At 34.5% G+C, this 26,869-nt stretch overlaps 1 protein-coding gene across 1 annotated transcript; it reads left to right on the top strand.

Moving 5' to 3' along the window:
- Positions 1-2,690: 2,690 nt before the first annotated feature.
- Positions 2,691-25,989, top strand: DCBLD2 (discoidin, CUB and LCCL domain containing 2). The gene is made up of 16 exons (XM_015820812.1): positions 2,691-2,805; positions 8,142-8,369; positions 9,984-10,121; positions 11,334-11,385; positions 12,583-12,655; positions 12,938-13,071; positions 13,859-13,899; positions 14,229-14,444; positions 15,254-15,378; positions 17,389-17,536; positions 18,764-18,889; positions 19,241-19,366; positions 19,516-19,609; positions 20,542-20,591; positions 21,652-21,789; positions 22,979-25,989. Exons 1-16 carry the CDS (start codon positions 2,691-2,693, stop codon positions 23,419-23,421), a joined length of 2,247 nt encoding a protein of 748 aa, XP_015676298.1. The 3' UTR covers positions 23,422-25,989.
- The last annotated feature ends 880 nt before the right edge of the window (positions 25,990-26,869 follow it).

Below are 26,869 nucleotides of genomic sequence, written 5' to 3'. Positions count from 1 at the left end.
TAACAAGTAGTTTTGAAAGGAAGTATGCAAACTTAGTGTCCTTTTAAGACACTATCATGGTTTGAACAAGATAGCTATTCCCTCATTTCCCAAACTCTAAACTTGTTGGAGACTGCTATCTTGCAGTCTCCTGCAGGAGCAGCTGTCAGGAACACTTTTGGGTGATCTCAAGTCTTTCCCTTGTCCGGAAAGGTTTTGAACAGCCAGTCTGTTCACCTGGACGTCATTCTGCTGCAGGTGTCGGCACTGTTTTTTGCCATTTCTTTCTCCAGAGGTCTAAATTCTAGATCCTTTCATGGTGTCCAAGATTCTACTGTGTCACTTATACGGTTTAAGCGCACTTTCCCAGTTATGTCTAGTGCCCCATCTGCAACATTTCTTGAACTGCTCAAACTTAGCACAGTTAGCCTCAACTTTTTTACAACCCATGCAGACTTTTTCAATGCACTTTTTGCATGCCTTCCTTGACCAGAAAAAAGTCCATACTTTGCAATTTGTGCAAAATATTGTGTTAGACTGTTAACTAGCACAGGATCTAGTGCAAAAATTACAAGTGTCCCGATATTACTATGTTGCCTGTCAAATTCTACTAATGCTGATAAAAAAAAAAACTTTAAAAGCCCTATCTGATGTACCTTACTATCTGATGTATCTTGTCAGTATATTAGACCCAAGGGTGAGATTACAGGGTTGGAAAATGTAGGATGTATAAATAAAATGAAGTAAATGAGTCCGCAAGGAGAAGGGCGGGGTAAAAATATAATAAATGAAATGAAATAAATGAAATGATGTGTGGGTATAATACATGTTCATGGAACTTAGATTTTCATTGATCAGATAAAAAAGATTTATGCTGAAGAGGAATGAGTTTCCACATATAGGAAATCAATAGGAGTCCATCTACAAAAAATATAACATTTCTGATCATGCTTCAGCTGAGATAGATCTATTGATAAGAGATATCCTACAGTATATAAATTCCTAATTCATTTAAAATACTCAAAGAAACATGCTAATACTTCATACAAGCATTAATTATAAGATTATTCATGCAAAATGCATGAAATTGCTTCTGAAACTACCTTGTTTATAATATGTGTTAAACAGAGGTAGCCATTAGTTTTACTGTTGTATGTGTACTTAAAAATATTGGGGGGAAAACCTTAAAATAATTTAGTATAATTTAATTTCATTAACATACAAGGTGAATTTTCTCCATATTTCCTTTCAGTTCATGGTTTTGTGTGAATTCTAAATCCTAATGATTGGGAATATGGAAAATGGGCAGTAGCTGTTTCACAATTATTAACCCTGGAACAGATGGCTTTCTGCTAATCTTTGTAACAAAGAGAAAGCACTGACCAACAAGAAGGAAACTTTTGTTATTCTTTTTATGCTTACAGAAAGGCAAATTTTGAAATTTAATTTCACTCACACAATTTAATTTCAAATCTATTTTCAATGTCAGAGGTTTTACCGTAAAAACTTAATAGAAATTATTATGTGAAAGTGCTATTACATCTCCTTGCTTGCAAGTAAAAGGATGCTTTCTTGCCATTCTATGTCCTGAGATCATAACATTTTTTCTTCTGAATACCTGGAGCAATAAACAGCAGTGGTTCTAGAAAGTTTTGTGTGGGGAGGAAGATGGGACACAGTGAATTTTAACCTGAACAGGACTGCATCTTAAGCTTATGTTCTCTAAAATAAATCTTTCTGATTGAGATCAAATTAGATAGCAGAGTTCTTTATTCTGAAGAAAAAAAACCCCAAAACAAAACCCACATACATTTACCAGACTTGCTAGCACTCCTTAATTTGTTCTTCCAACAAATGCTTGTTTCAGCAGATCTCTTTGAGGAAACTACCTGGACGTCTGTGAATTTGATTTGAGGGTTGTCGTTTGGTTTTGCTGCATTTATAAAATACTAATCTAAAGGCTACATAAATTAGATCGGGGTAGTCAACCTTGGCTCTTTTATGACTCGTGGACTTCAACTCCCAGAATTCCTGAGCCAGCACAACTGGCTCAGGAATTCTGGGAATTGAAGTCCACGAGTCATAAAAGAGCCAAGGTTGACTACCCCTGAATTAGATAGACATCCTGAGAATGGGTACATTTGTTTAGAGGGCAAATTCGGGTGACTGTTGGGGCTTTCCTACTTTCTTTAGGATTGTCCAACAGGGTTGAGAGTTGGCCATTCCTTCCAGTTGCAAGGGGCAAAGGCTTTAAACGGCGATACTAGAGATCTCCATTCGATTCACCCACTGGAGCCCTTTAGAAAGGCCTGAGTCTGCCCCACACAACATCTGGCTGTTAAACTGCCCCCCCCGTGCCTCCCACCCCAAGCGCGTGGTTGCCGCTTTCTCCACCCGGGACCCCCTCCGTCTCCTTGCCTACAGCGCCAGCCGCAACTCAGCCAGGCCACCGAGAAGGCTCCGAAGACTAGCCCCGGAGACCCTCTTCTGCAGGAGGCACGGAAGGGGGCGGCTGCCGCTGTAGCCGGGCAGCCGACAGACCCGGAAGTGGTTGAGGCTACCGGGGGGGCGGCGGGAGCCAGCGGTGGGTGGGGGGAAGGAAAGGAAGGGGAGGGGGCGGCGGCCGGATCCACGAGCGGCGGCCGGAGACGCGCAGTCGTTCGGCTCGGGATGCATTCGGACAACCGGCTGCTGTGCAGGAGACGCGGGAAATGGTGAGCGGCCGCGAGCGCCTCCTCCTCCTCCTCCTCCCCCCGGGACCCCGGCCGGCGGTTCTCTCCCTGCTGTTGCTCCTGCTGCTCAGACGGGACGCGGTTGCTCAGAAAGGTAGGTGGAGACCCGGTAGCTAAGGCAGGAAAAGTCTTCCCGCCATTGTGCCTGGACGCTCGCCCGGAGCGCACCCAGGAGGAGCATCGCCCTCTCCCTTCGCCTCGGATGTCATTTAATACGTGGGGAAGGGGAAAAGGGAGGGGGGAAAGGTGGGGCAGCGTAATCCAGAGACGCTCCTCCCATAAACCCAGTTGTGTGCATCTGTAGCGAGCTTCTTCCATCCCCTCCTGAAGTTCTGCAAACTTTGAACGCCCTTCCCAGGCTCCTAATTTGGACTAGTAAAGAAACGTAGAATGATCGTTTTCAGTTGAACTCCAGTCTTTTGAGTTCGTACAACTTATTTTTAATCGACGATACAATCTATAGGAAAATGTAACGAGGGTTTTATAGTCCGGGGTACCGTTTCTCTCTCTGCCCTAAAAACCCAGAGAGTTTTCGCAACTTTTCGCCCCGAAGAAAAAAGTTTCATCTCAGGCAGCGCTCGTTGCATGATTAAGCTGAACGTCCGCCTGAAAGAAGTGCTTGCTTTTTCTTTTTTCTTTTTAAAAGAAGTCGTGAAAGAATTAAGTGTATCCCGAATAGGCCCCCCCCCCCAAAAAAAACCCAACCCAAACAAACCCAAACCTATAGTGGGAAAAAATACACTGTCATCTCCAGAACATCCCCTATTAATTTATTGCCGCAAAAATAAACAAGACCTAGTGCTCTGAAGACTAGTAGTGTAGCCCAGTTCAAAAGTTTCCCTAGTTCTGAAAAAGTAAGCAGAACGGGGTACATTCAAGAAGCACTGAAGGCATGATGCCAGCCAATAAGTCTATTTTACAAACTGCAATCCAATTGATGTTTAGGAATAATGAGAACATTTAGTCTACCTGATGAAGAAAAGGTGTGTGTAATTGGAAGTGGATAATTTTGAACTGTGTTGTTTAATATGCTTATTTTTGAATTGTATTGCTGGACTTTGTAAACTACTTAGGATCATTCTGTCTCTGACCATAGAGGTTTTACCAACAAGAAAATAAACATAAAATTTAGTTGAAATGCATTATTTTTTTTAGAAATGTTGAGGATTTCAAATTATACAATCTTTTGGAAATAGTATGTGTATGAGGAGCCTATTCTACAGTAGCATTGCTCAAGTGAATGAACCTCTCTTTCCACCCATAATTTTTGTAATACATTAGCACTACCTAAAATACAAATACATCTATCAGGCCAAATAAGGGCAGAAGCAGAGATACTGCTTGCAAAGATAAAATATTGTTTGCACTTAAAAAAAACCGTTGGCTTTAAACAGTATAGTTTTAAACAATGTAAAGTAAAAGACTTGAAAGGAAAGGATTACAGTATGTGAAATGATGGGATGGAATTAAAGAATCAAGAATTGGAAAAACAAAGAGGAGGCTCATTCAGAATAGGAGTGTGGATTTTAAAGGGAAAAAAAGATGCTCTCACATTGTTTCAAACAGAATGAGTGCCAGAAAACATATACATTTGTCCTTCTCTTCACCTCACCACAGCATCCCTAGATTTAACATTCATTTCGCAGACTGCAATTAGGGCAATTAACTGTTAGGTTACTTTGATTTGAGGAATGTGGTTTGGTCTCTGAATGTAAGATACCTTCTTTTTCTTCTTTGTGAAGTTGTTTTCTTAGCTAAGTGCCAAAAGTTTTTAAACATCTTTTTTTCCACTTTGACATATGGCACTGCTGGCATAATAAATTTCCAAACTTGTCAAAAGGAAGAGACTACAAACGGTTTGGAATCAGGATCAGGGACATTTAGAAACTGCAGTTCTATCTCAGCTCAGTTAAAACATTCACATTCTGTGCCATTTGGGCCTGGATCCATTTCAGAATACAGCCATTGCATATATACAAAAGTGTTTATAATGCAGAATTCGTTTTTCACAAAAAATGTTTTGTTCATCTTGTTTAGTTTTTAATGATAAAATATGTGATGAGTTCTAAAGTCAACAATTCTGTTTTATTACATCTGCTGAAGTGTTATAACTATTTACAATGTAAAGTCTACTGTAAAATGACAACAGTCAATATGCATAGTCTATTTTGCCTTGCATTATTGTAGGGATAAATAACTGCATAAATTCAGATTTTCCACAATTACCTAAACATTAGCCCTGTGTAGATACAACTATCTCCCTTGATTTCCTACGTTTCCTCAAATGTAGTCAAACTAAGAGAATTATCAAAGGATGATATTAAATAAATATTGAGTCCTCATGCTAAAATCTACCAATAATGGTTTAATTACCCCAGTGGAAAGTAGCTAATTTCATTGACTACAGATCCCTCCATTTCAACAAAGTTTTTCTTCAGAGTCAGCTGCTTTCATCCCTTTTATATGGGAACTTGCTCTTGTTGTGATAGTTAAATGGAATCCATTTTCCCTATTCTACTATATTACTGTATAATGATACTGAAGAAGACTCATTTGTTTTGTTCTTATATGTCCCAGGTGTCTCTGAGGAGTTTTCTAATTTTCTCCCATCAAATAAAAAAAGCCTTATTACAGATAATCTAGCCAAGTTTTATACAGAAGCTTTGAATGTGCACGAACAACTGATTATGATATAAATGATTAGCATTTCTATATTTGGTCCATAAATCTTTGGTGAATTTGTAGGATACTAATATTTTATATTATTAGAAGCTGCTAGGTATATATAATCAGGGAGCAAGCTCTACATTTAGTCTCACTGATTATGTTCCTAGTTGGGTAATGAAACATCTGCAAACAAACTAAGGTCAGAGAACACCAAGGATTCAACAGTTCAATCTGGACCTACATATGTTGTCTTTTATTGGATTGGTAGATTTTACCATGTATTTTATTTCTATACTGCTAACATATTGCACAATATCTTCCTTAAGATTTTTTTTACAATTTAGGGTTCTTTTTTTCTTATCTAATCTTAACATTAAGAGAATACAGGTCCGTCCGTCCGTCCGTCCGTCCGTCCATCCATCCATCCATCCATCCATCCATCCATCCATCCATCCATCCATCCATCCATCCATCCATCCATCCATCTATCTATCTCCAGTGGTGGGATTCAAATATGTGAACAACCAGTTCTCTTTGTGGATGCTGCTTCCGGAAGTCCATTCTGGGCCTGGGCAACAAAAAATTAGCTACCGGTTCTACCAAACTGGTGTGAACTGGCTGAATCCCACCTCTCTCTCTCTCTCTCTCTCTCTCTCTCTCTCTCTCTCTCTCTCTCTCTCTCTCTCTCATCTATCTATCTATCTATCTATCTATCTCTCTCATCTATCTATCTATCTATCTATCTATCTATCTATCTATCTATCTATCTATCTATCTATCTATCTATCTATCTATCTATCTATCATTATTCCAACACAAATGTTGTGTCCAGAAGACTCCGAGAAGACCATGTATAGTTAGAAAGTTAGATATACTCTCCAGAACATGTTCTGGATTTAAAGAAGTGTTTCACTTGTGAATACAAAACTTATTAGGTAATTTGAGTCACTAGAACTGATAAAAATACCAATTACATGAATTAAATTACAAATCTTGCTGAGCATAAACATATTTAACTGCCATTCTTCTTTATATGTTCCAAGATACTGCATACAAATATATTAGTTCCTTCCAAAATATATTAATATTATAATAAATTAGTGATTAATTTTGTAAGCAGGAGGAGGGTTTCTAAATTTCAAAAACAAGATTATTTTTTTACTTTTGAGATAAATATATTTTAATATGGAAGGACATACAGATTCTGAGGTACTTACTCAGTATTAAAAATATTAACTACCATTCTTTTATTGCATCAGTTTTTGTGTCTGTATGCATAGAGATAGCATAATCTTCCCACAAGGCAGGTTGCAAAAGTTGGCAGATAACAGTGCAGTGAGTGTGCTAGGGCAATACAGCATCCAAGCAATACCACTTCCTGACTTCTGGTCCTGCTTTCTCTTAACAAAGTCCCGTTTTTTTGGATCTTGGTTAGTTCCATGGATGAATACATTGTTCTGTTGAATACTGAATGTTTCCGTCAGTTCTAAACCTTCAGTAGTATGTAATACAATATGTAGGATATCATATAAAGTAAGGGTGGAAACTTGTGGCAGTCTCTAAACTGTTACTCCTGTTACCTCTCAATGCTATTTGTACTAGCTGAAGATGTTGGAAATTACTGAACAAAGCAGAGAGGCCACAATTGATTTATGCTCTCAGACATTATGAAGATTTCAAATGGTTTGCTTTAAAATAAGGTAGAGTTATACTGTATGTCCTTTTTATTCAAATACATTTGCAAATAATGTCTTAAAGTCCACGGGAGTGAATGAGGGATATCTGTGTTGTTCCCTCATCTGTTTTGCATTAACAGTAAAAAAAAATATGCAAAGAATTCTTTGCGATCTCAGATTTAGTAAAACAATACAGTCCTTTTTTAGAAAATTATTTTTTTAAAAAAATATTTAATAGGTTTTTGATGAAAGTAAAATCAGTGTTATGTTTGACTGATATTTTATGCATTCTTTGGGAATGAGAGTTTAAAATTCCCCTGTCATGAAATTGACATATGGTTCTTCTCAGTAGCAGAGGCACAACCCGCTTATTCAAATCAGACCCAGTGCTGGGTATCTTTTTCATAATTACTTGCTCATATTCTTTACTGTGATGTTATAAGGAACTGAATTATAACAGGAGGCCAAGAAAAGCTATTCATGAATATGGAACCATAATCCAGGCTGTGATTTTCTATTCAACAAATGCACAGTTCAGATAAAAGATTCTAAAATAGTAAAGGGAAATTTTAGATATTACAGTTGCCCCTTTCTCAATATTTTCCCCCAGACATACTGTATTATTAAGTTAAGCACATACAATAACCATTCACTATCCATTATCATAACAAAGATAGCTGAAACCATTCTAAAGCACTCTTTGTTCAAGGCCTGCTTAAAAGAGGTTGGTGTCTTTAACTTTTAGATTCTAAGGAATTCTGATTTTTTCTAAAGAGCTTTTTGTAAGCCTGCCTTCAAATGTGGGCTGTGATCATCAAAGTTACTATAATATTGATTTTACTTTAATTATATGCATATATAAAATCTGTCAGAAGATCTTTCTCATTGTAGGGTGCAGATTTCACATTAATAAAGAAATCAAGATTAGATTTAGCATGTGTTAGCTAGATCCGAAAGGTTATAACTAAATCTATAATTATGAAACACTAACATATAACATTTATTTTGTAGTCTACCCTTGAAGAGCAGGCACACATTCTTCTAAGTGTGAGGAAAGCAACCTTACAGATGAATTTTTGTTTTGCAGGTGATGGATGTGGATATACTGTCTTAGGTCCTGAAAGTGGAACATTTACATCAATTAATTATCCACGATCCTATCCCAATAGCACAGTGTGTGAATGGGAAATTCGAGTAAAGCCTGAACAGAGAGTTCAGCTCAAATTTGGGGATTTTGATATTGATGATTCAGATTCTTGTCATTTTAATTATGTGAGGATTTATAATGGAATTGGACCTACAAGAACAGAGATAGGTAAGGACATATTTTATCTCTAGTGTTAACATGTAATGTTTATATATACTTGAGAGTAGAAAAATGTTTCTTATGATTTTTTTCTTTTTTCTGTGCCCAATTTCTGTAAATAATTTGGTATAAGCAAAGCAAAATGTTACCTGATTTTGTGATAACACAAAGTTGAACAGGCTTTGAAAAGCCACAGACAAAGGGCTTTATTGTAATATTTCTTCACTACACTGTCCTTTTTCCTGATTAGCCTTGTACAAATGAATGTTTAACATATTCATATGTTTTTTTAAAATTACATATTCCCTGAAGTTTATTTCTATGCTTATTTTTATTTTATTTTCATTTATACATTCTGCACTTTTAATAATTATATTGATTGTTTATTTCAATAAAAATCATTTAAAAAGACATATGTATTGAGTAGAGCACTGTTTTGATTCATTACTCGGTATAAAGTATCTGTCATAAAAATACATATAGCAAGTTTATACTTCTTCAGTGTTATATGAAAAGTGATTTTCTCTAAAGCAAAAAGCAAAACTTGAGTTCCTTAGATGGCAAAGATCTTTCAATCTTGATTTACAAGTAGAGTTCACTGGACCAAATAATTCTCTACTTTTATTCTCTTTATGTACAGCTTATTTTAGTATGATTATGTAAAAGATAGTCTGCTAAAATGAATTTTTAGTTTTGATAACTCAATGGAATTATAAAAAGAAATAATATAAGGGAGCATAGATTTTATCCATCTACATGTCCAGCAGTATGAAAAATATCTAAAACTGAATAGAACGAGACTAAATTTGGTATTTGGAAAAAAACTCAAGCAAAAGAGTGATCAAGCTTGAAAATCAATCAGATCAGATGATAAATGAATTTCATAAGCCATATTTTACATGCTTTTCTTATCTTGCTTAGAAATATTAAGGTCACATTAAAATTGGCAGCACTCGTTTCTTGAAGTTTTTAAATAAAATTCATTGGTAATCACTTGCTATATTGGCAAATGATGTACATATTTAGCATATATTATGATTTAAGTAAGGGGAGTTAAAAGTAAAGGGGAGATAACTGCTGAATCTTAAGGAAAGTTATACTGAAACTGCACTGAAAGTATGTTTCATTTCCTTTTATAGGAAGTTTCATTATGACAAGTTCTTTGGAATAAATTCATAGAATCCTTATTAAAATTAATGATGCAAATACAACACACACACACACACACACAGTATATATACACACATTTAGGAAAATCACTCTATTTCTCTTCCTAGCTTGGAAAGGATTCCCAGATGAGGAGATCAGTCTTTGAAAAGACTAAACAATATATTTGATAAAATGATTAAATCGTAAGTGGTTTGATACTAAATAACAGCAGGCTTGGACATGTTGAAAAAATTATCCCTCTCTAAGTCTTTGGTACCTCTGCATTTCTAAGAGATTCTCAAAAACCTGCCTTGAGAGAAAAAGAAAACATCTTGTTCATTTTGTATTTCGTTATTGTTAAACTTGTGCAGCTGCTATATTTAGTGTAGATTAAACACATAGGTCTACTAAATGGTGAGAAGTTTAATACTACATTTACATATGTGTTAAGTATCTCTATTGTTTCTATTCTAGGGAAATACTGTGGTTTGGGCCTTCAGGTGGACAAATTAAATGAATCAAAGAGTAATGAAATTACAGTACAGTTCATGAGTGACATTCATTTTTATGGACATGGGTTTCTTGCTTCATATTCAACAATAGATAAACCAGGTATAGTAACTAATTTAGCCATATTTTAGCAGACTACATATCTATTTCTGTTTAATAATTAATAATCTTAGCATAATAGGTAATTTCTTGTTACCCAGTTTCTGATAAATAATGTTTAAAAAAATTAAGCAAAGACATTTATAAAATCACATCTAGACAGGATGAACTAAAGATATTAAGCTTAAAATACACAAAAGATATGACTAGAATACATTAATCCAAGGTGATTAAAATAAATTGTTCTATTTTGTAGCAACATTGCACATTCCTGGCCAGATAGTCATAGAGTTGATGGCTTGACATGAAGTGTTTTTGTTACAGCAGGAACACATTTTTTAAAGGTTAGGATTGAGGATAACATTCTTTAGGGATAATCTGTGGAAACAGCATATTTTTCTACTCTTCAGTCAGGTTTCCCTATTATCTTCCACTTCTCTAGCTGCAGATAGATCATTATTGCCTGAAGTCTAAACTAACCTGAAAATCATTTGAAATTCAGTTAACTCCCTTTGGGCTACCCCAATAATACACAACTCTCAGCGGTTTCTCATTGATTTATTGGTTAGTAATTGCCTTTAGTTTTCATATATAGAGCTCTAAATTTAACAACCAAATGACTGAAATTCACTTCAAGTCACGGGAGAACCACAGTTAATAGATGTTTCATGGCATCATAACATAAACTCTGACTTCGTTATTCCTGCTGACATGAAACCTAATCCTGAAAGATTTTATGGATAAGAATAATTATTTGGAATTTCTATTGCATTTAGTGTGCTGGTAATCATTACAGGCTCTTCTCAATTGCCATATCAACTATTATTAGCATTTCCTTACTTTGACTGATGTTTGGGCAAGATATAACTTAGCTTATCCTATGTATTATGTGTGCTGGTCCTCTTTTTGGCTTTTTTGCTGATACATCTCGGTTCTGCTAGATTTGTTTTGGAATCAATCAACAGAGATTGATTCAGATCAGCTGATAGAAACAAACTGTCTAATCCTAATTGTATCCCTTGTAGCACATTATAGCTAAGAATGAATGGCAGTAGTTCCCTGAAATCATAGTTTATTCAGTGGAAATAAAAATAAGTAGGATGCATTAAAATGATTAATGATTCACTAGTTTTTAATTCAGAGTTTTAAAACATTTCACTCTTTAAAAATGTTTTGTTCTTTCATAATTTTTCTTTTTGTTATAATTTTTCCTAGATTTAATAACATGTTTAGATACTGCAAGTCACTTTTCTGAGCCAGAATTCAGGTAAAGATTTTTTTAATGTTCTGACAAGAAATTAGGATCAGATCACTTGTGAACTAGCTACTTTTTCTCTTGTTTGAACAAAATATTTCATTGGAAGAGAAAATAGTTATGCTCATGTGTGAATAGACTTTGACTACAGTTGACTGAAAATAATTTTATTCAATACAGTGGGACATTTCTGTATATATCTTATTGCTATATTTAACATGATTCCCCCAGAATAAGGGGGTGTCTTTTATACTCATCTCTGGCACTGACAGCCCCGCCCAGCAGGCCCTCTTCTTCTGCGGACAAAGGAGCACCTTCATTCTGCAGCTGCATTCCGGCCTGCACCCCCTACTCCGCCCTAGCTTGATTTTTAGGCGTGCACCTCGCCCCAAAACTAGGGCTTAATTTTGGGGTAGGGCTTATATTAGGCCCACCCCAAAAATCAACCTGGAGCTTATTTTCGGGGTAGGCCTTACTTTTGGGAAAACACAATATATAATATCTGTTTCTGAAGTAGTACTTAAGTATTTCAGTTTGTTATGGTTAAGGGCAAGATTTATTATTATGGTTCATCATGATTTTAAAAAACTTAAAACTCTAAAATTCTAAACAAAGTTTTTAACTGCAGTCCTTTCTACTGATCTGAAAGTAAATGAACTGTTGTGTTCAAAATAAATTTAAACAGGATTGCACTATTAACCAATTAACTGCTCTAAGTCCTTTTATAATAGAAACTTAGGTTTATAATGCCATTATTAATGTAATACAACACAGCTCTTAAGTCATAACAATAAATATGCAATGGTTTTTCATGTTAGTTTATTGTTTGTAATAATCAGAATGAAATACTTTTACAATGCGTAACTCTTCCCAGAAATAAGTATTTAACTTTTATTAATTACTTTATTTGTTTTATAATACGTATTATTTATTTGTCTTGTCATTAATATATCATTAAATGATAAGGCTTAATTCCAATGTTGTGTTCAAAATATTTTCAGACCAATTATTTGCCAAATCGTGTACTGTGGTTTATTATTGTAAATTGTTCATGAAAATATGTTTTCCCTCTTGAAAATGTATTTAAATCTTCCGACTTGATTTGTTTGAATGACTATATTTGCTTAATGAGGTTTATTGATTATTTAAAAAATTCAGTACAGAGGATATTGGTTGCATATTATGACAATACCTGGTTTTTTCCGTTAGCAAATATTGTCCAGCTGGTTGTGTGCTTCCCTTTGCTGAAATTTATGGGACTATTCCTCATGGCTATAGAGATGTAAGTAACATTCATTGTGATTTTTAGATTATTTAGTTAATTTATATAACCATCCATTTCACCATATTGGATCCAGGTGGTTAACAACATTTAAAATCAAAATACAAATCACATAAAACATCAGTGGATTTTATAGCAGTCAGAATGAACCAGTTTGCCAGAAATCATCAACTTCACAGGTTCCAAACAGTCTGAACATGACTCAATATTAGTAATACTTTACCAAAAATGGTTGAAATACTGTGAATTAATGCATGATTTCAAATCCATCTTTTTTCCAAGTCATCTTCCCTTTGCATGGCTGGTGTACATGCAGGAGTGGTATCCAATGTTCTTGGAGGTCAAATTAATGTTGTAATCAGCAAAGGTATTCCATACTATGAAAGCTCTCTGGCTAACAATGTTACATCAAAAGTGTAAGTATATATTTTCTTAAAAGTCATCGCATTTCAGTATTGTTAGAATTTGACATGCATATAAATTTAAACTCTGAAACATTAAACCCAGAGTAGTATTTTAAATATTTTTACAAATTATTGTAAAGAATAGACTAGGTATCAAATAAAAGATTGTATCAGAATATGTTTTTCATGAAATTGATGCCATTGATCGATAGCATATGACTAGTTGTCTAAATGTTGACTAATACATACTTTTAACTTTTAAAACAATGAATTATGAAGCATCTTAGCATCCTTTTGTAAGGAGGATTGTATTTTTAAGAAATAGAAATAAAATATGGAAGAAATTCAGTATATTTCAGGGACTGAAGGGTCTATTAGAAATATTTTGAATCATGGATTGCAAGGAATTTACATCTTTGTTTTAGTTTTCCTGGTGTTATTAAATGTTGCCAGTATCTTGACTTCAAGGAAGTACACAAGTAAAATAATTTTTCACTGAGAAGCTTGCTAAACTTGGTCTCAATGGGAAGTGGACTAATCTGATTATCCATATTTTTTTAAAAATGTCACATTTATCTAGAAGTCTGCTTTTCCTTGTATTATTTTGAATGTGAAGATTTTTAGTGTGGGTCTTATTTAAAAAAAAGTTCAATAATCTGCTAAACAGTAATGCAAAATGATACATTGCAAAAATGGTGCATTTTTGAGAAGTATTTTAGTAAATATATAGACAGAAATTAAGGAAAAACTTTAAATACATTGATAGTAAAATACAGATATATTATTTGTTTTTACACAGAGGTCCTCTGTCTTCAGGTCTCTTCACTTTTAAAACCAGTGGTAAGCCTTCATGCCTCTTGGTGTTTAATGACATCTAGACTTTATTCAGCCCTATATTTCTCCTTCATTTTGATTTCCCCCTCTAAGCTTTTTATTGTCATTTCAAACTGGGGCAAAAAGTTATTATAGGAATTACTGATTGCCTAAACACATTGCCTTGTGATTACATGAAATTGTTAACTTTTTTTTTCTAATATTTGTTATGAACAAGAATGGCATAGAATCCATCTTCTTTTTAATGTAATTAATTATAAAATGTGCAACCCAATAGATACATTTTCTATGAATTTAATCTACTGATTGCTCTTTTTATTTCTCTCTGTGTTTAGGTTGCTATGGGACCCTTGGAATGGAATCTGGAGTAATTGCTGATTCACAAATTAATGCATCCTCATTTTTAGAATGGCCTGAGCAGCTGGGTCAACCAAGCACTTGGAAGCCAGAAAGAGCCAGGTTGAAAAGACCTGGACACTCTTGGGCAGCTTTTACTAATGATGAGTATCAGTGGTTGCAAATTGATCTAAACAAAGAACAGCGAATAACAGGTAAGTAAATATGAAATATTTATTTAATGAAGAAAATAAATATATAGTATTATTATTAAAATGGAATTTAATTTGAGAGAAAGTAAGACAGAATGTTAGATGCAGTATTTATAAGATTTAACATAGCCAACTATATCACCAAATCAAATCAAATGTCGTCATTTAGGTCTTGGACTGGCCTTGACAATAGGAAAAGACAAATATTTTGGTACAGCAGTTCATTATCATGAATTAAAAGTTTTGCATAATTGTATGATTTGAGGAAAATATTTGGCCACCTGGAATACGAATGTAGAATTAGCATCCCTTAAAAAATAGTAAACATAAAATTTATCAGCATAGGCTGATAGCCAAGAATTTCTATCTCCATGGATCCTAAACAGATTAAATTGAATCTCATATAATTTTTGGGCAACTGTTTTAGCCATAAACTGCTGGAATGTAATTTGAAGCCAGTTTAGGCTCATGGACAATAACTCTCTGAAAGGTTTTTTATCAGAGAGTTAATATATATGTTAAAAAGCAATTGTGCTAACCTCTCCTCACCTTTTCTGGATAAAGTCAGAAAGGTCCCATACACAGATGCATCTTATTCTGAGGTTTGCATTATCATATGATTTATGAATTAGGAGCAAGTATTTTTTGTCTACTGTATAGAAGATATGATTAGAATGTTCCAGAGTCAGTCAGTGTCTGTCTGTCTGTCTATCTATCTATCATTCATCCATCCACCCATTCACACAGACAGACAGACATAGACATTTATATTTTATATTTGTTTATGATAAAGGGGACCTTCTGATTCACAGGTATCATTACAACTGGCAGCACCTTAGCAGAGTACCATTATTATGTCTCTGCTTATAGGATTCTCTATAGTAATGAAGGACAGAAGTGGACAATATATAGAGAACCTGGTGTTGAGAGAGATAAGGTGAGCTTAAGATAATATATTACAGGAAATCATTGTGTGTTTTTAAAATGATATTTAAGAGCCGTTTTTAGACATTTAATATGCAGGTGTTATATTGAAATATATTTATTGGAAAATTTGTAAATTCTGAAATTGAACATGTTTTATGTTTCATTTGAAGCATGGATCATACTAATCCACTCAGTCCTTGTGTCAAGGTACTCATATAGAAAAATAAAAAAGTATTTCATATTTCATGCACTTAATCTTGGATTGAGGGAATATTACCTACAGAAATCACACACTGTAAGCCCAAAGGCAGAACAGTAGGAGTGGAATGGCTGGATAGGGGTCAAGAAAAATTTTGGAATTGGATGATTCAATATTTAAGAATATTAGTTAAAGATGTAGTAGTATTTAGGCTTCATGATATTCTTTTAAAAGAAGCAAAAAAGCACCCATGGAACATCTTATGAGGCAGCTGCACAAACATGAAAAAAGATGCAGCTGGTTTAATGATAGAAAGGCAGGCTCTGTGTATATTCTCAAGGGGATATGAATCATCTCTTTTGAAGAATGTATGCAGGGCTAGTGGGTTTCTTCATCTCAGCCTTATTCTTGTTCTGTAAAATGCTTTAGGGAAAAGAGTTGACAAAATCAGTTTTGGAGGTGCAACCTATCTTTCCCTCCACATTATTTTAGTGGCAAAGGCAGCTAACAAGGATTTTGCACATGAACATCCTTATTCCAGAAAACTTTTGCAGTGACTCACCGTTTGGCCATAACTTTCATATCTCCACAGACCAATTGTCTGTTGACAAGAGTTGCCTGTTGCTTGATTTCAGTTCCCAATGTCTGTAATGTTGGCCATGCTAACAAAAATAATAAGAGTTGTAGATCTATATCTGAGAAACCAAACATTACCTAAACGTGTGTTATGAAAATGAGAGATGTTAATGAGTTTTGTTGGAAATCTTAATTTTTGATTTGGTGATATTTCATGGAGCACTGAATGCTAAATAAGATCAGAAAAAATCAGATATAAACATTAAATCTAACTTTTGACTGCCCTCTTCTGGGCTTGGTAGCTTAAAAAAGAAGAGGAAGAAGGGGATATATTTAAACTTCGCTACGTTAAACTTGACAATAGTAAGTGATCATTATAACTTTCACAGTAATAATGTTTAAATGTTTTTGTCTAAGTTATCTAGGAATTTCTAAAATAGTATGAGTTAGTGAAGAATAGTAAAAAGGGAAATCTGAGCTGAGTTTGATTCTTGATGACTTCATGGACATTTCCAACAGTGTTTTTGGCTACAAAATGGAAGTGGTTTGCCATTACCTTTTCCTAGGATTTTTTAAAATTTGCAGTTCAGAGCATTTCTAGACCTTCAAGGATTAATCAGGTCTGAGTCAGAAAAGGTCACCTAAATAATGGTACCTATTATGGGTAGCTGATGTAATGCAACAATATTAGGTGTGGCATTAATCTTTCTGTACATTTGGAGACAGAATCCTATGAGTTTAACAACAGAACATTCAAGAACAGGGCTCGGATAATTTGCTTACTGGAGCTGTGAAAGCTGCTGTTAAACCATGAAGATCAACTATGATCAAATCTATACATCTATTTACATGTCAGCTTGAGGTTTAAATCCTGTATCTCTTTCTCTGATAATCAACTTTTTGTTGTCTTTTTCTCAGCCTTGAATCTTGAGAACATCTGCACGGTGTTTGTATAATAGTCCTGTCTAGTCTCAGTTTTTTTTATATCTGTTCTTGCAAGCTTTAGCCTGCATAATATAAAAGTAAGCACTTTAAACATTACTGGTTTTTAATGATTGCTTCATTGAATTTGCATTAATGAATATTTCATCAATGCTTTGAGAACTGAATGCCTGCTATGAAATGATTTGAAAACAAGACATAATCATATTTTTTTAAATTTGAAAACGAAATGCTTTGAAAAGGAAAAGGAAATTTGCATCGCAAATCTTGTATTACACATTATATGATCTAATTTTTTTCTAGGTATTTCAAGGCAATGCAGGCTATTATCAGGAAGTTCGCAATAATTTCATTCCACCCATTATTGCTCGCTTTGTTAGAATAAACCCTTTGAAATGGCACCAAAAAATTGCAATGAAAGTAGAATTGATGGGATGTCAGTTTAATGTTGGTAAGTGAAGTGGCATTTGATATATTCTTTATAAAATGTACAGTTTTCTAATGGAGGAAGAGGGTATCCTATGTGCATGGTTACTGTCCTTTATTCAGTAAGTAGGATGGTTTTAACCCTCACAAACACCACCGTTCTGATCCATGCTGCCTAGTTGCAGAGTCCTGGTCTTTGCTTGAGCAATTCTACTTATTTTTGTCAGAGAATTTGTGATGGCTAGATAAAAAGTAGCTAGCCCAGCCCCTGACATACTGAAGATTTTTTTTTCTGACTTGCTTCAAATATCCAGCCCTGAGTTAAGGACTGTGAAAAGAATAAGAATTGCTTGTTGAGATTAGTCAACAAGCCTTAATTTTCCTCAAGAAGCCATCTTGCTTCTGTATTGCTAGACTCCCTATACTGGCATTTTTTGTCAAGCATCTAATCTCCCCTTTTTGGGGAAGATGGTTAAGAAGGTGGCTCTGCAGCAGCTTCAGGAGACCTTGGATGAAGTGGATTATCTGGAGCCCTTTCAGTTGGGATTCAGATGCGGATATAGAACAGAAACAACTTTGGTCATGCTTTTGGATCTTGGCAAGGGAAGGATGAGGGATGCTGCCCAGAGTCACATTTTGTGAGATGAGCAGCCATTTAAACTTTATAAATCAATGAGTTGATATTTGAGGAACCAGTTAGGGCAGAGCCTAGTCAGGATAAGTAACTATTCCTCCATCTGTGTGTTTATTCATCTGGAGTTCTGCAACTGAATCTGGTAGACAATTTTAGATGGGTCTCCTCTCCTCTCTCAACCTCTGTGATTCCTCTGATTCAGAGACTCCTCTCCTTTTTTCTATGTCAGAGAGGGTATCTCAACTTCAATTACTGATAGGAGATGGCTTAAATGTTAGGAGTTTGATTTCTTGTCTCCTTTTTGCTGGAGTATTTTACTTATCTACTAAAACTGGGTGAAAGCTGCTTGTTTCCCAGTGAGCATTAAAATACTGAGGAGCTGTTACGGTAAGTCCAGTGTTCCATTATGCAACAACCAATGTGCTCAAATATTTGTTTCATTTTCATTGGGTGACTGACTGGTCCTGGACATTCATATCATACATATTAGGAGAGTATTCACATTTAGTTGCTGGCACTCTTAACAGATATTTTGAGAAAAAGTAAAAAAACAAAAACAAAGTTACTTGTTACATTTTAAATTAATGACATCATCTCAAGATTTTGCTTTCATTTAAGTTCGGGCTCCAAGACCATCATTACCTCCACCACGCAGGAGCAACAATGACTTTTCTTTGCAGATTGATAAAACAACCATCACCCCTGAGATTAAGAACACTATGTTTACTCCAAGTGTAACCAAAGGTACTGATATCTAAAAAAATAGCATTGCAGAACTATAAAGCCTAGCATTAATAGTGCCTTTTTGTGTTTCACTTTATTTTTAACCCAGTAATTCATTCACTAGAAATGATTAAGTAATATATATGTGTGTAGCCAACAGAACATGGAGATTTTGCATACAAAATTACTAAATTAGAAGTCGACTATTTTGTATACTGAAAAGTTTTAGTAGTCATAATACCTTCATGGCAGTCTAAGAAAGTATCTCCAAATACAATAGCTATTAGATTCATTTTTACTAAATATTTTTATAAGTAAAATGGGATTTTTTAAAATCCAAAAACTTATTTAAGATTTTGCTTTTGCTTTAAGTTCGGTCTCCAAGAGCATCATTGCCTCCTCCACCCTGGAGCAACAAAGATTTTCCATTGCAGACCAGTAAAACAACCTTTGCTCCTAAGATCAAGAATACTACAGTAACACCAAGTGTTACTACAGGTACTGATACCTAAAAGATAGCACTGTAACATAATGCATAGCATTAATAATGTATATTTTGGTACCCTTCAATATTTGCCTAGATAAAAGGGAATGTATCAAGTTTGTTTTTTATGAACCTAACATATTCTATATCTTAATTTTTTCAGATGTAGCATTGATAGCTGTTCTAGTACCTGTGTTGGTCATGGTTTTTACCACCCTCATCTTGATCTTAGTTTGCTCCTGGCACTGGAGAAACAGGTAACTAGCTTATATAAGTGCTTCTAAAGAAGGACTGCACAAACTTGGTGTGGCATAAGTGTCATTGCAGCTTTGTACAGCATGCACAACATATTCAAAAATTATAGTGGAACAGCACCACTTTGGGAGGTTTGATTAAACATAAGCTATAAGCTTCTACAATGCCAACAAAAATGGAGTGGGTGCAGTGATGCTAAGGTTTATGTTCACCTGTTCTGGTAGAGGTTATGGTGCTTGTTATTGAATGCTGGTGAACCAGATCAGGAAAGTTGCACTTTCTGCATTCCTGTTCTAGACCACACATCTCTAAATAGTCCTCATGATATATTGTGGCTGCAGTTTTAAGAATTCTTAGGTACAGTTGTGTGATTAATATATCTGGAGAGCTGCAGGTTCACAACACTGTGCTAAGAATGCACAGTGACCATATAAAGATGAAATGGGAGAAATTCAAGATTCATTAAAACCCATGAATTTCAAATAATCCTCTTCAAATAATAAAAATCCTTTTGTTGCAGTATTTTTTTCTTAAATAACTTCAGCTGAGAATAACTGTTAGAAATAGTTAGATTAGGCATGGAGGCACCCAGGCTTATGTCTACTTTAGTCATGGAGTTCAGGCTTATTGTGGTGATAAATTGCTATAAATTTCTAAATTGTGATAAATTTCTCCTGTGGGAAAGGATGAAAATTTATGGATGGCATGAATGAATGGTAAATGATTACAGACAATTGTATTTAAACAATACATTTAGAGGTTGAATGGCATACTTCAATAAATAACATTGCTGCTATTTATGTTAATAGTATAGTACACAAAAAAGCAATCTTCTTCATGTTGTATTACAGCCAAATATTTTAAAACCATATTTCAAATAAGTCTTACGTTAATACTAATTATGAATGTTTTCTTCATTTGGCATAATTTTCAGAAAAAGAAAGTCAGAAGGAACATATGATATACCTTATTGGGATCGTGCAGGTAATTTTAGATGCAAACTTTGTAGTAACGTTTTGAGGTTCAAATATATGTTTCTAATTTATTTCAGTTAATATTGGACAGGCACTTGACTACTTCACAAAGCATCTCAAATGGCATAATTGATTGTCATCTCTTCCCCTCCCCCCAACATTGATTTTCTTGTGGAGCAGATAGAATAGTGGAGCAAGGCAGGTACTTCTGTGTAGCCCAGGGATCATGGGTCCCAAGCATTTCTTGATATAAATTACAGATTAAAATACAGATTGAAATAAAGATAATAGGAAAATGGCTAAGGGACAGAAATGGGGAGGGAGGTGTTGGTATAGGAAGAAAAAAAGAAAAAGCATTGGCTAACCTTTTTCAAAGCAATAAAGTACAGAATAGAATTACTCAACTTTTTATTTACCGGCTTAGCAAGTTAGCAGTACTAGCTATTTCTGTAACAACAAACTGTATTCATCAGGGAAACCCACAGTCAAGAGTTCATTTTTTCTGTCTCAAGCACAAGATTCAGAAGCTGTTTCCAAATATAAACAAAGTTGGATATGTTCTTTAATTAAAACAGAATTTTGCACTTCTTCCAGCTCCATCACTTTCTCCATCCATTCTTCTGTTGGCTGGGGAATTCTGGAAGTTGGAAGTCCCCAAGTCTTAAAAGTTGCCAAGGTTGGACACCCCTGGCTTAAACTATAGCAACTACCTCACAGGGTTGTTATTGTGAGGAAGATAGGAGGAAGAAGGAGTATTAGGTATGCTCGCTGCTTTAAGTTACTTATAAAATAATAAAGATGGGATAAAAATCAAGTAAATAAATAGCTGCCTTGATAAAGGAGGGAAAGAAAAAAACTGAGCATAGAATCCCAGTGATAACTGCTGCTAATTTTGGTAGGATTAAAATACGATTTCATAATATGTACAGAAGCCTACTATTACAAAATTACGAAGAAAGCTCCTTATTATATTTTTAAAAACTTATGATGGAATTTTGAATAGCTTGATTCATACATGTATCTTATAAGTCATAGGAGAGAACTGTACCTTTTTAAATATTTTATTGCAGGTTGGTGGAAAGGAATGAAGCAGTTCTTTCCTTCTAAATCTGTAGACCATGAAGAATCATCTGTTCATTATAACAGCAGTGAAATTAATTGCCTTAGATCAAAAGAAGTTACTACTGTGTTACAAAGTCAATCAGCAGGTATATCTTCCCCAGTTTATATTTCAGCGAACGGTGTATATTTCAAAAAAATGATGGTATATGCATAGAAATTAAATGGATTAGCAAAGATGCTATAGTTTTCCCACAGAATTATTTCAGGTTTGTGAAAGAAAATACTACATTTAGAGCATGTCTACTTGAAATTACAACCATATCATGGCTGTTCATCTTGGAGAAAGCTTGAAAAAACCAGCCTTTCTTCAGAGGTAGCTGGATTTTTTTTAATGTGGCAACAATTTTCAGGTAATTTATTAGCATGGAGGCAAGATAGGCGGCAAATAAATCTAATAAATAAATATTTCTTTTCATAAAGTTTCAACAGGCAGTAATCATTTAAATCTGCCAAAAATCTTTTAAATGACAAATAAAATATATGGTATATTTGTGTACTTTTTAACAGAATTTTTGTTTGCTAACTGCTTCAATAAACAAACTTTAAAGTGTTGAAGTATAGTTAGCCCTTAACTTATGACTAATTGAGCCCAGAATTAAGGTTATAAATTGTGCCAGATGTTCAGTGGGTCATCTTGTGACCTCACCTGATTTTACTTTTTTTTGCAACTGTCAGATGTGACAGTTAAGCAAATGTCATGGTTGTTAAGCAAATCCATTGTCCACAATGGGTGTTGGTTTTTTTACCAGAAATCAGAAGGAAATGCCAGTTTCCAACAAAAAAATAATAAATCATGGATGCATGACCACAGAAAGCTGCACTGGCCATAAATGTGGGCCAGTTGCCCAGCACCTAAAGTGCGATCACGTGACCATGAGTTGGGCTAGCTATTATAACTTCAAATCCGGGTCATAAGTATCCCTGAGGAAGTCCATTGGAACTTTGAGTAGTTGCTAAGCATGTAGATAAAAGTATCAATCTGTGGTGGTGGGTTTATAAAAGAAAATACTGTATGGTCACTATAGGTATTATTGAGGTTATTAACGTTTTATTAAAAATTAATGCCACCATTTCTGATTCCTTTCAAAGATGAAGGATGACATACAGATAATAATGGCACAAGCACAAATTCAATGTCATCCCCATCTACAACTGAGATTATCTTTTTAGGTGTGTTTTGTGATTAGGCTTATCATCTTATGCTGCAAGTCCTGTAGTGGTTTTTTTTCTGGGTATTGAGAGGTTTAGAAATTCACTTTTGGCTTTCTTCAACAGAGTATGCACAACCACTTGTGGGAGGAATTGTTGGCACACTTCATCAGAAGTCAACTTTTAAACATGAAGGAAAAGAAGCAAGTTATGTTGATACAGATTCTTGTAACACCTCAGAACAAGAAATATATCATGCATATGCTGAACCGCTCCCAGTTACTGGACCAGAATATGCAATACCAATAGTGATGGATATGTCAGGGCATCCTGCAGCTCCTCCAGGCATTGCTTCTGTATCTACCTTCAAAGCTTCAGGGAATCAAGCTCCTCCATTAGTGGGAACTTATAATAAACTTCTTTCTAGGGCAGAAAGTCCATTATCACCCACACATATGCTGTACGATACACCTAAAGGAATGCCAGGACTGAGCCTTCCAAATGAATTGCTATACCAGGTACCACAGAATATGCCACACTCCACAGAAAATAAAGAAGATATAAGTTAGAGTTTTCTACAGATTTAATCAGTAGAGAAAAAGGTCAGACTTTTGTGTTGTGTTGAAAAAAAATATGAGATTATAGGCCCAGGACAATATGTGTATTGCTCTTTTGAGGGCCAATATACCACTACTGCTTTCTTGTACAGATTATGAAAAACTTGTAATTCACTACTGATGGGCACTACATCTCGTTAGGCATGAAAAGTTTAATCTGTGCCTAATTAGTGTGAATACATAAGTCATTTAGACTCATCAATAATTATTCTATACTCTATAGGATGTTGGGTCAAAGAAAGATAGAAACACTAACAGTCTGATAATTAACAATTGATAAGGATATTCATAGCACTGTGAAAGTAAACTAAACATGAAACTGTCATTTTTAGTAAGTATTACACAAAACTGAAATTGATCTCTGCAATGAATAAACAATTTCTATAAATAAATTGGTATACAAGAGGTCCAGAAAAACTATACAGTGTTAATCATTCTTTTCTGGTTATTGGAAAGACTAACTTCATTTAAATACTACTCTTTTGTTCATGTTAAATACTGTATAGTATTTTTCATTTACTGGATGTAGATTCCCTAAAGATGGAATTCGCACTAGAACTTTCTATATATTCTTTTTCAAAGACAATAGTTCTCTTGCTTGCCTAGTAAATGATGGATTTCAGATTTGGTCCATTTACATATTCACTAGGTAGCTTTCTTTTTCAGCCTCAGGTTTCCCATGTGCAGCATGGGCATAAGAATGAATCTACTTGCAGGGCTATTTTAACAAGGTGTGTTAGTGATTTAAGACACCCGAAGTGTAATATAAATACTGTTATATTAACATTAGACTACAGAAAGCTTTACTGAGGATTTATTAGCTGCAGATGTAATCTTTTCAGCTAAGAATATAGTTTATAAAAAATAACCACCTACCCACCCTGTTGAGGCTTTCTCCCACAGTAATAAACTGTAGGCTTTGAAGGTGATTTTTTTTTATTTTGAAAGGTATAAGCACATCAACATATTGTGCGTACATTTGCAAAGACAGATCAGGATTTTCATACATTTATAAATGTACAGCTTTTTACAAATGTTTTAAAATACTTTTATACCTTAAGAAAAATACCCCGGTAGCTTTTAAATTGTGAATTCTGTTGTCAATTAGATTAAAATGTGGCAAAAAAAAATAAAAACAAATTGCTGCTTGATGTGGACCGAGATTTAAATTATTGTTAATGAGCTGATCATTTTGAAAGTTCAAAGTTATATGTTTAGCTTAGAATTAAAGGTACTTAATTTTGTAATAATTCACTTTTTTGAAATGTATATATTTGGACTGATTAATGACCTTATGCACAATGAAAAGTATTGAACACAAAGCTGTATTACATTGCAATTTCATTTCCCTTTTTACCATGTTTAACTATGTATCAAGAAAGTACATGAAAAAATACCATTTTATATTGCATTTATCAGCACTGTAGTGATGACAAAAAGGAATATCCTTTAATATGCAATAGCCCAGTTTTATGGACTTTTAAATGTGTTGTGAATGTGTAAGTCAAAAGACCATTGTGTATAGTGTTGCTAAATACACAATATCGTAAGTTAGCTCACTGGTAAATTTAATCCTGACAATCACAACTGTGTAATATAAAATGATGTTTAATTTCAATTTTACAGAAACTTGCTCTTGTGCCTTGCTCCATTCCTCATGTTTTTATTTATAAAAATTATATGTAACTTATTTTTATTCTGTAACTATGGTACTTCTAAGGGCTGAATGTGTGAGAACAAGCGATGTATAGATTTTATACTTCCACATATTCTTTGTATTCATTCTTTTATGTGATTCTTTCCAACTCATGTGAGTAAAATACCTGCCAGAATGGACTGAAGAAATTTGTGTTAATATAGAACATACAATAACAGGGTTGGGAGATACTTTGGAGATTTTCTACTCCAACCCTCTATTCTATGAAAAAATGTTATGAAATGTTATGAAAAAATGGTTGTCCATCTTCTTGAAAATATCCAGTGATGGAGCATCCACAACTTTTGCAGGCATGCCATTCAACTGATTAATTGTTCTGTCAGGAAATTTTTTCTTAATCCTAGGTTGTGTCACTCTTTACTGATCTTCTGTCTGTTACTTCTTGTCTTATAAGCTTCGTTCTGCTGCTGTTAATAGACTTATTTGCTGTTTTATACTAAATCATAGTTCATACTATGCTATGGGTATAGCATGTGGTTATAACAGACAGTTCCCGATAGCATATAATTATATAATATATAATCAATAGTTCTGTTTGTTATCAAAACACATTTCTAGAAAGAAAACAAAGGAAAGTAACTCAAAGACTGAAGTGATAATGACTGTTTTGCAGTTATCAGTTATAACTTTCATTTCTACTCTTAGTTTATGATTGGAATTGGAACCTAAGTTCTTCAAATTGAATTGTGTAGGTGCATTTAATGATCTAGATCAAGTTGGATGCTTTACTATTTCATTCTGATTACACTTTCGGTATATATTAACAATATTGATAGATTAACATTTAAAAACTATATACCGTGTTATACCACCTAAAATGTCATCATCAAGTTATGACATAAAATAAGGAAAAAAAACCACTTCCCAGTGCCTAATGAAATAAAATAACCTAGACTTGATAGATTGTGCTGAGTCTTCTGAAACTGTTGTCCACTGAAATTCTAGTTATTTTTTTTAAAAGAAATTTTAATCTAAGCCAGTTAAAATGGCTATATGTATATATAATGCAAAAACTTACAATTTTGCACGTGTGCTATTTCCCATAAATGACTGCAAAATATCACAAATGCTACTGTAAGGATGCTTTTCAATTTCTTACAAGAATTATACATACATATATGTAAAGAGTCTAACTGGAAATATGACATATTCAGGCCATTAGCCTTAGTTTATTTAAATGTAAATAATAATAATAGTAATAAAGTTGGAAGGGACCTTGGAGGTCATCTAGTCCAACCCCCTGCTCAGGCAGGAAACCCTATACCATTTCAGACAAATGGCTGTCCAGTCTCTTCTTAAAAACTTCCAGTGTTGGAGCATTTACCACTTCTGGAGGCAGGTTGTTCCACTGATTAATTGTTCTGTCAGGAAGTTTCTCCTTAGTTCTAGGTTGCTTCTCTCCTTGATTAGTTTCCATCCGTTGCTTCTTGTCCTGCCTTCAGGCGCCTTGGAAAATAGCTTGACTCCCTCTTCTTTGTGGCAGCCCCTGAGATATTGGAACACTGCTATCATGTCCCCCCTCGCCCTTCTCTTCATTAAACTAGACATACCCAATTCCAGCAGTCTTTCCTTATATGCTTTAGCCTCCAGTCCCCTGATCATCTTTGTTGCTCTTCTCTGTACTCTTTCTAGAGTCTCAACATCTTTTTTACATCGTGGTGACCAAAACTGGAGGCAGTATTC

The sequence above is a fragment of the Protobothrops mucrosquamatus genome, unplaced genomic scaffold (assembly GCF_001527695.2).
Source record: "Protobothrops mucrosquamatus isolate PMUCROS unplaced genomic scaffold, P.Mucros_1.0 scaffold1186, whole genome shotgun sequence".
Lineage (NCBI taxonomy): Eukaryota > Metazoa > Chordata > Lepidosauria > Squamata > Viperidae > Protobothrops > Protobothrops mucrosquamatus.
Note: the sequence above shows the minus strand (reverse complement) of the source record. Positions and strands in the feature narration are given on the sequence as shown.

Coding starts and splice junctions, on each gene's coding strand:
- DCBLD2 (XM_015820812.1), top strand. CDS start 2,691: ATGGTGAGCGGCCGCGAGCGCCTCCTCCTCCTCCTCCTCCCCCCGGGA. Junction 11,386..12,582: donor TTTTCTGAGCCAGAATTCAG/GTAAAGATTTTT, acceptor TTTTTCCGTTAG/CAAATATTGTCCAGCTGGTT. Junction 15,379..17,388: donor CTGGTGTTGAGAGAGATAAG/GTGAGCTTAAGA, acceptor ATTTTTTTCTAG/GTATTTCAAGGCAATGCAGG.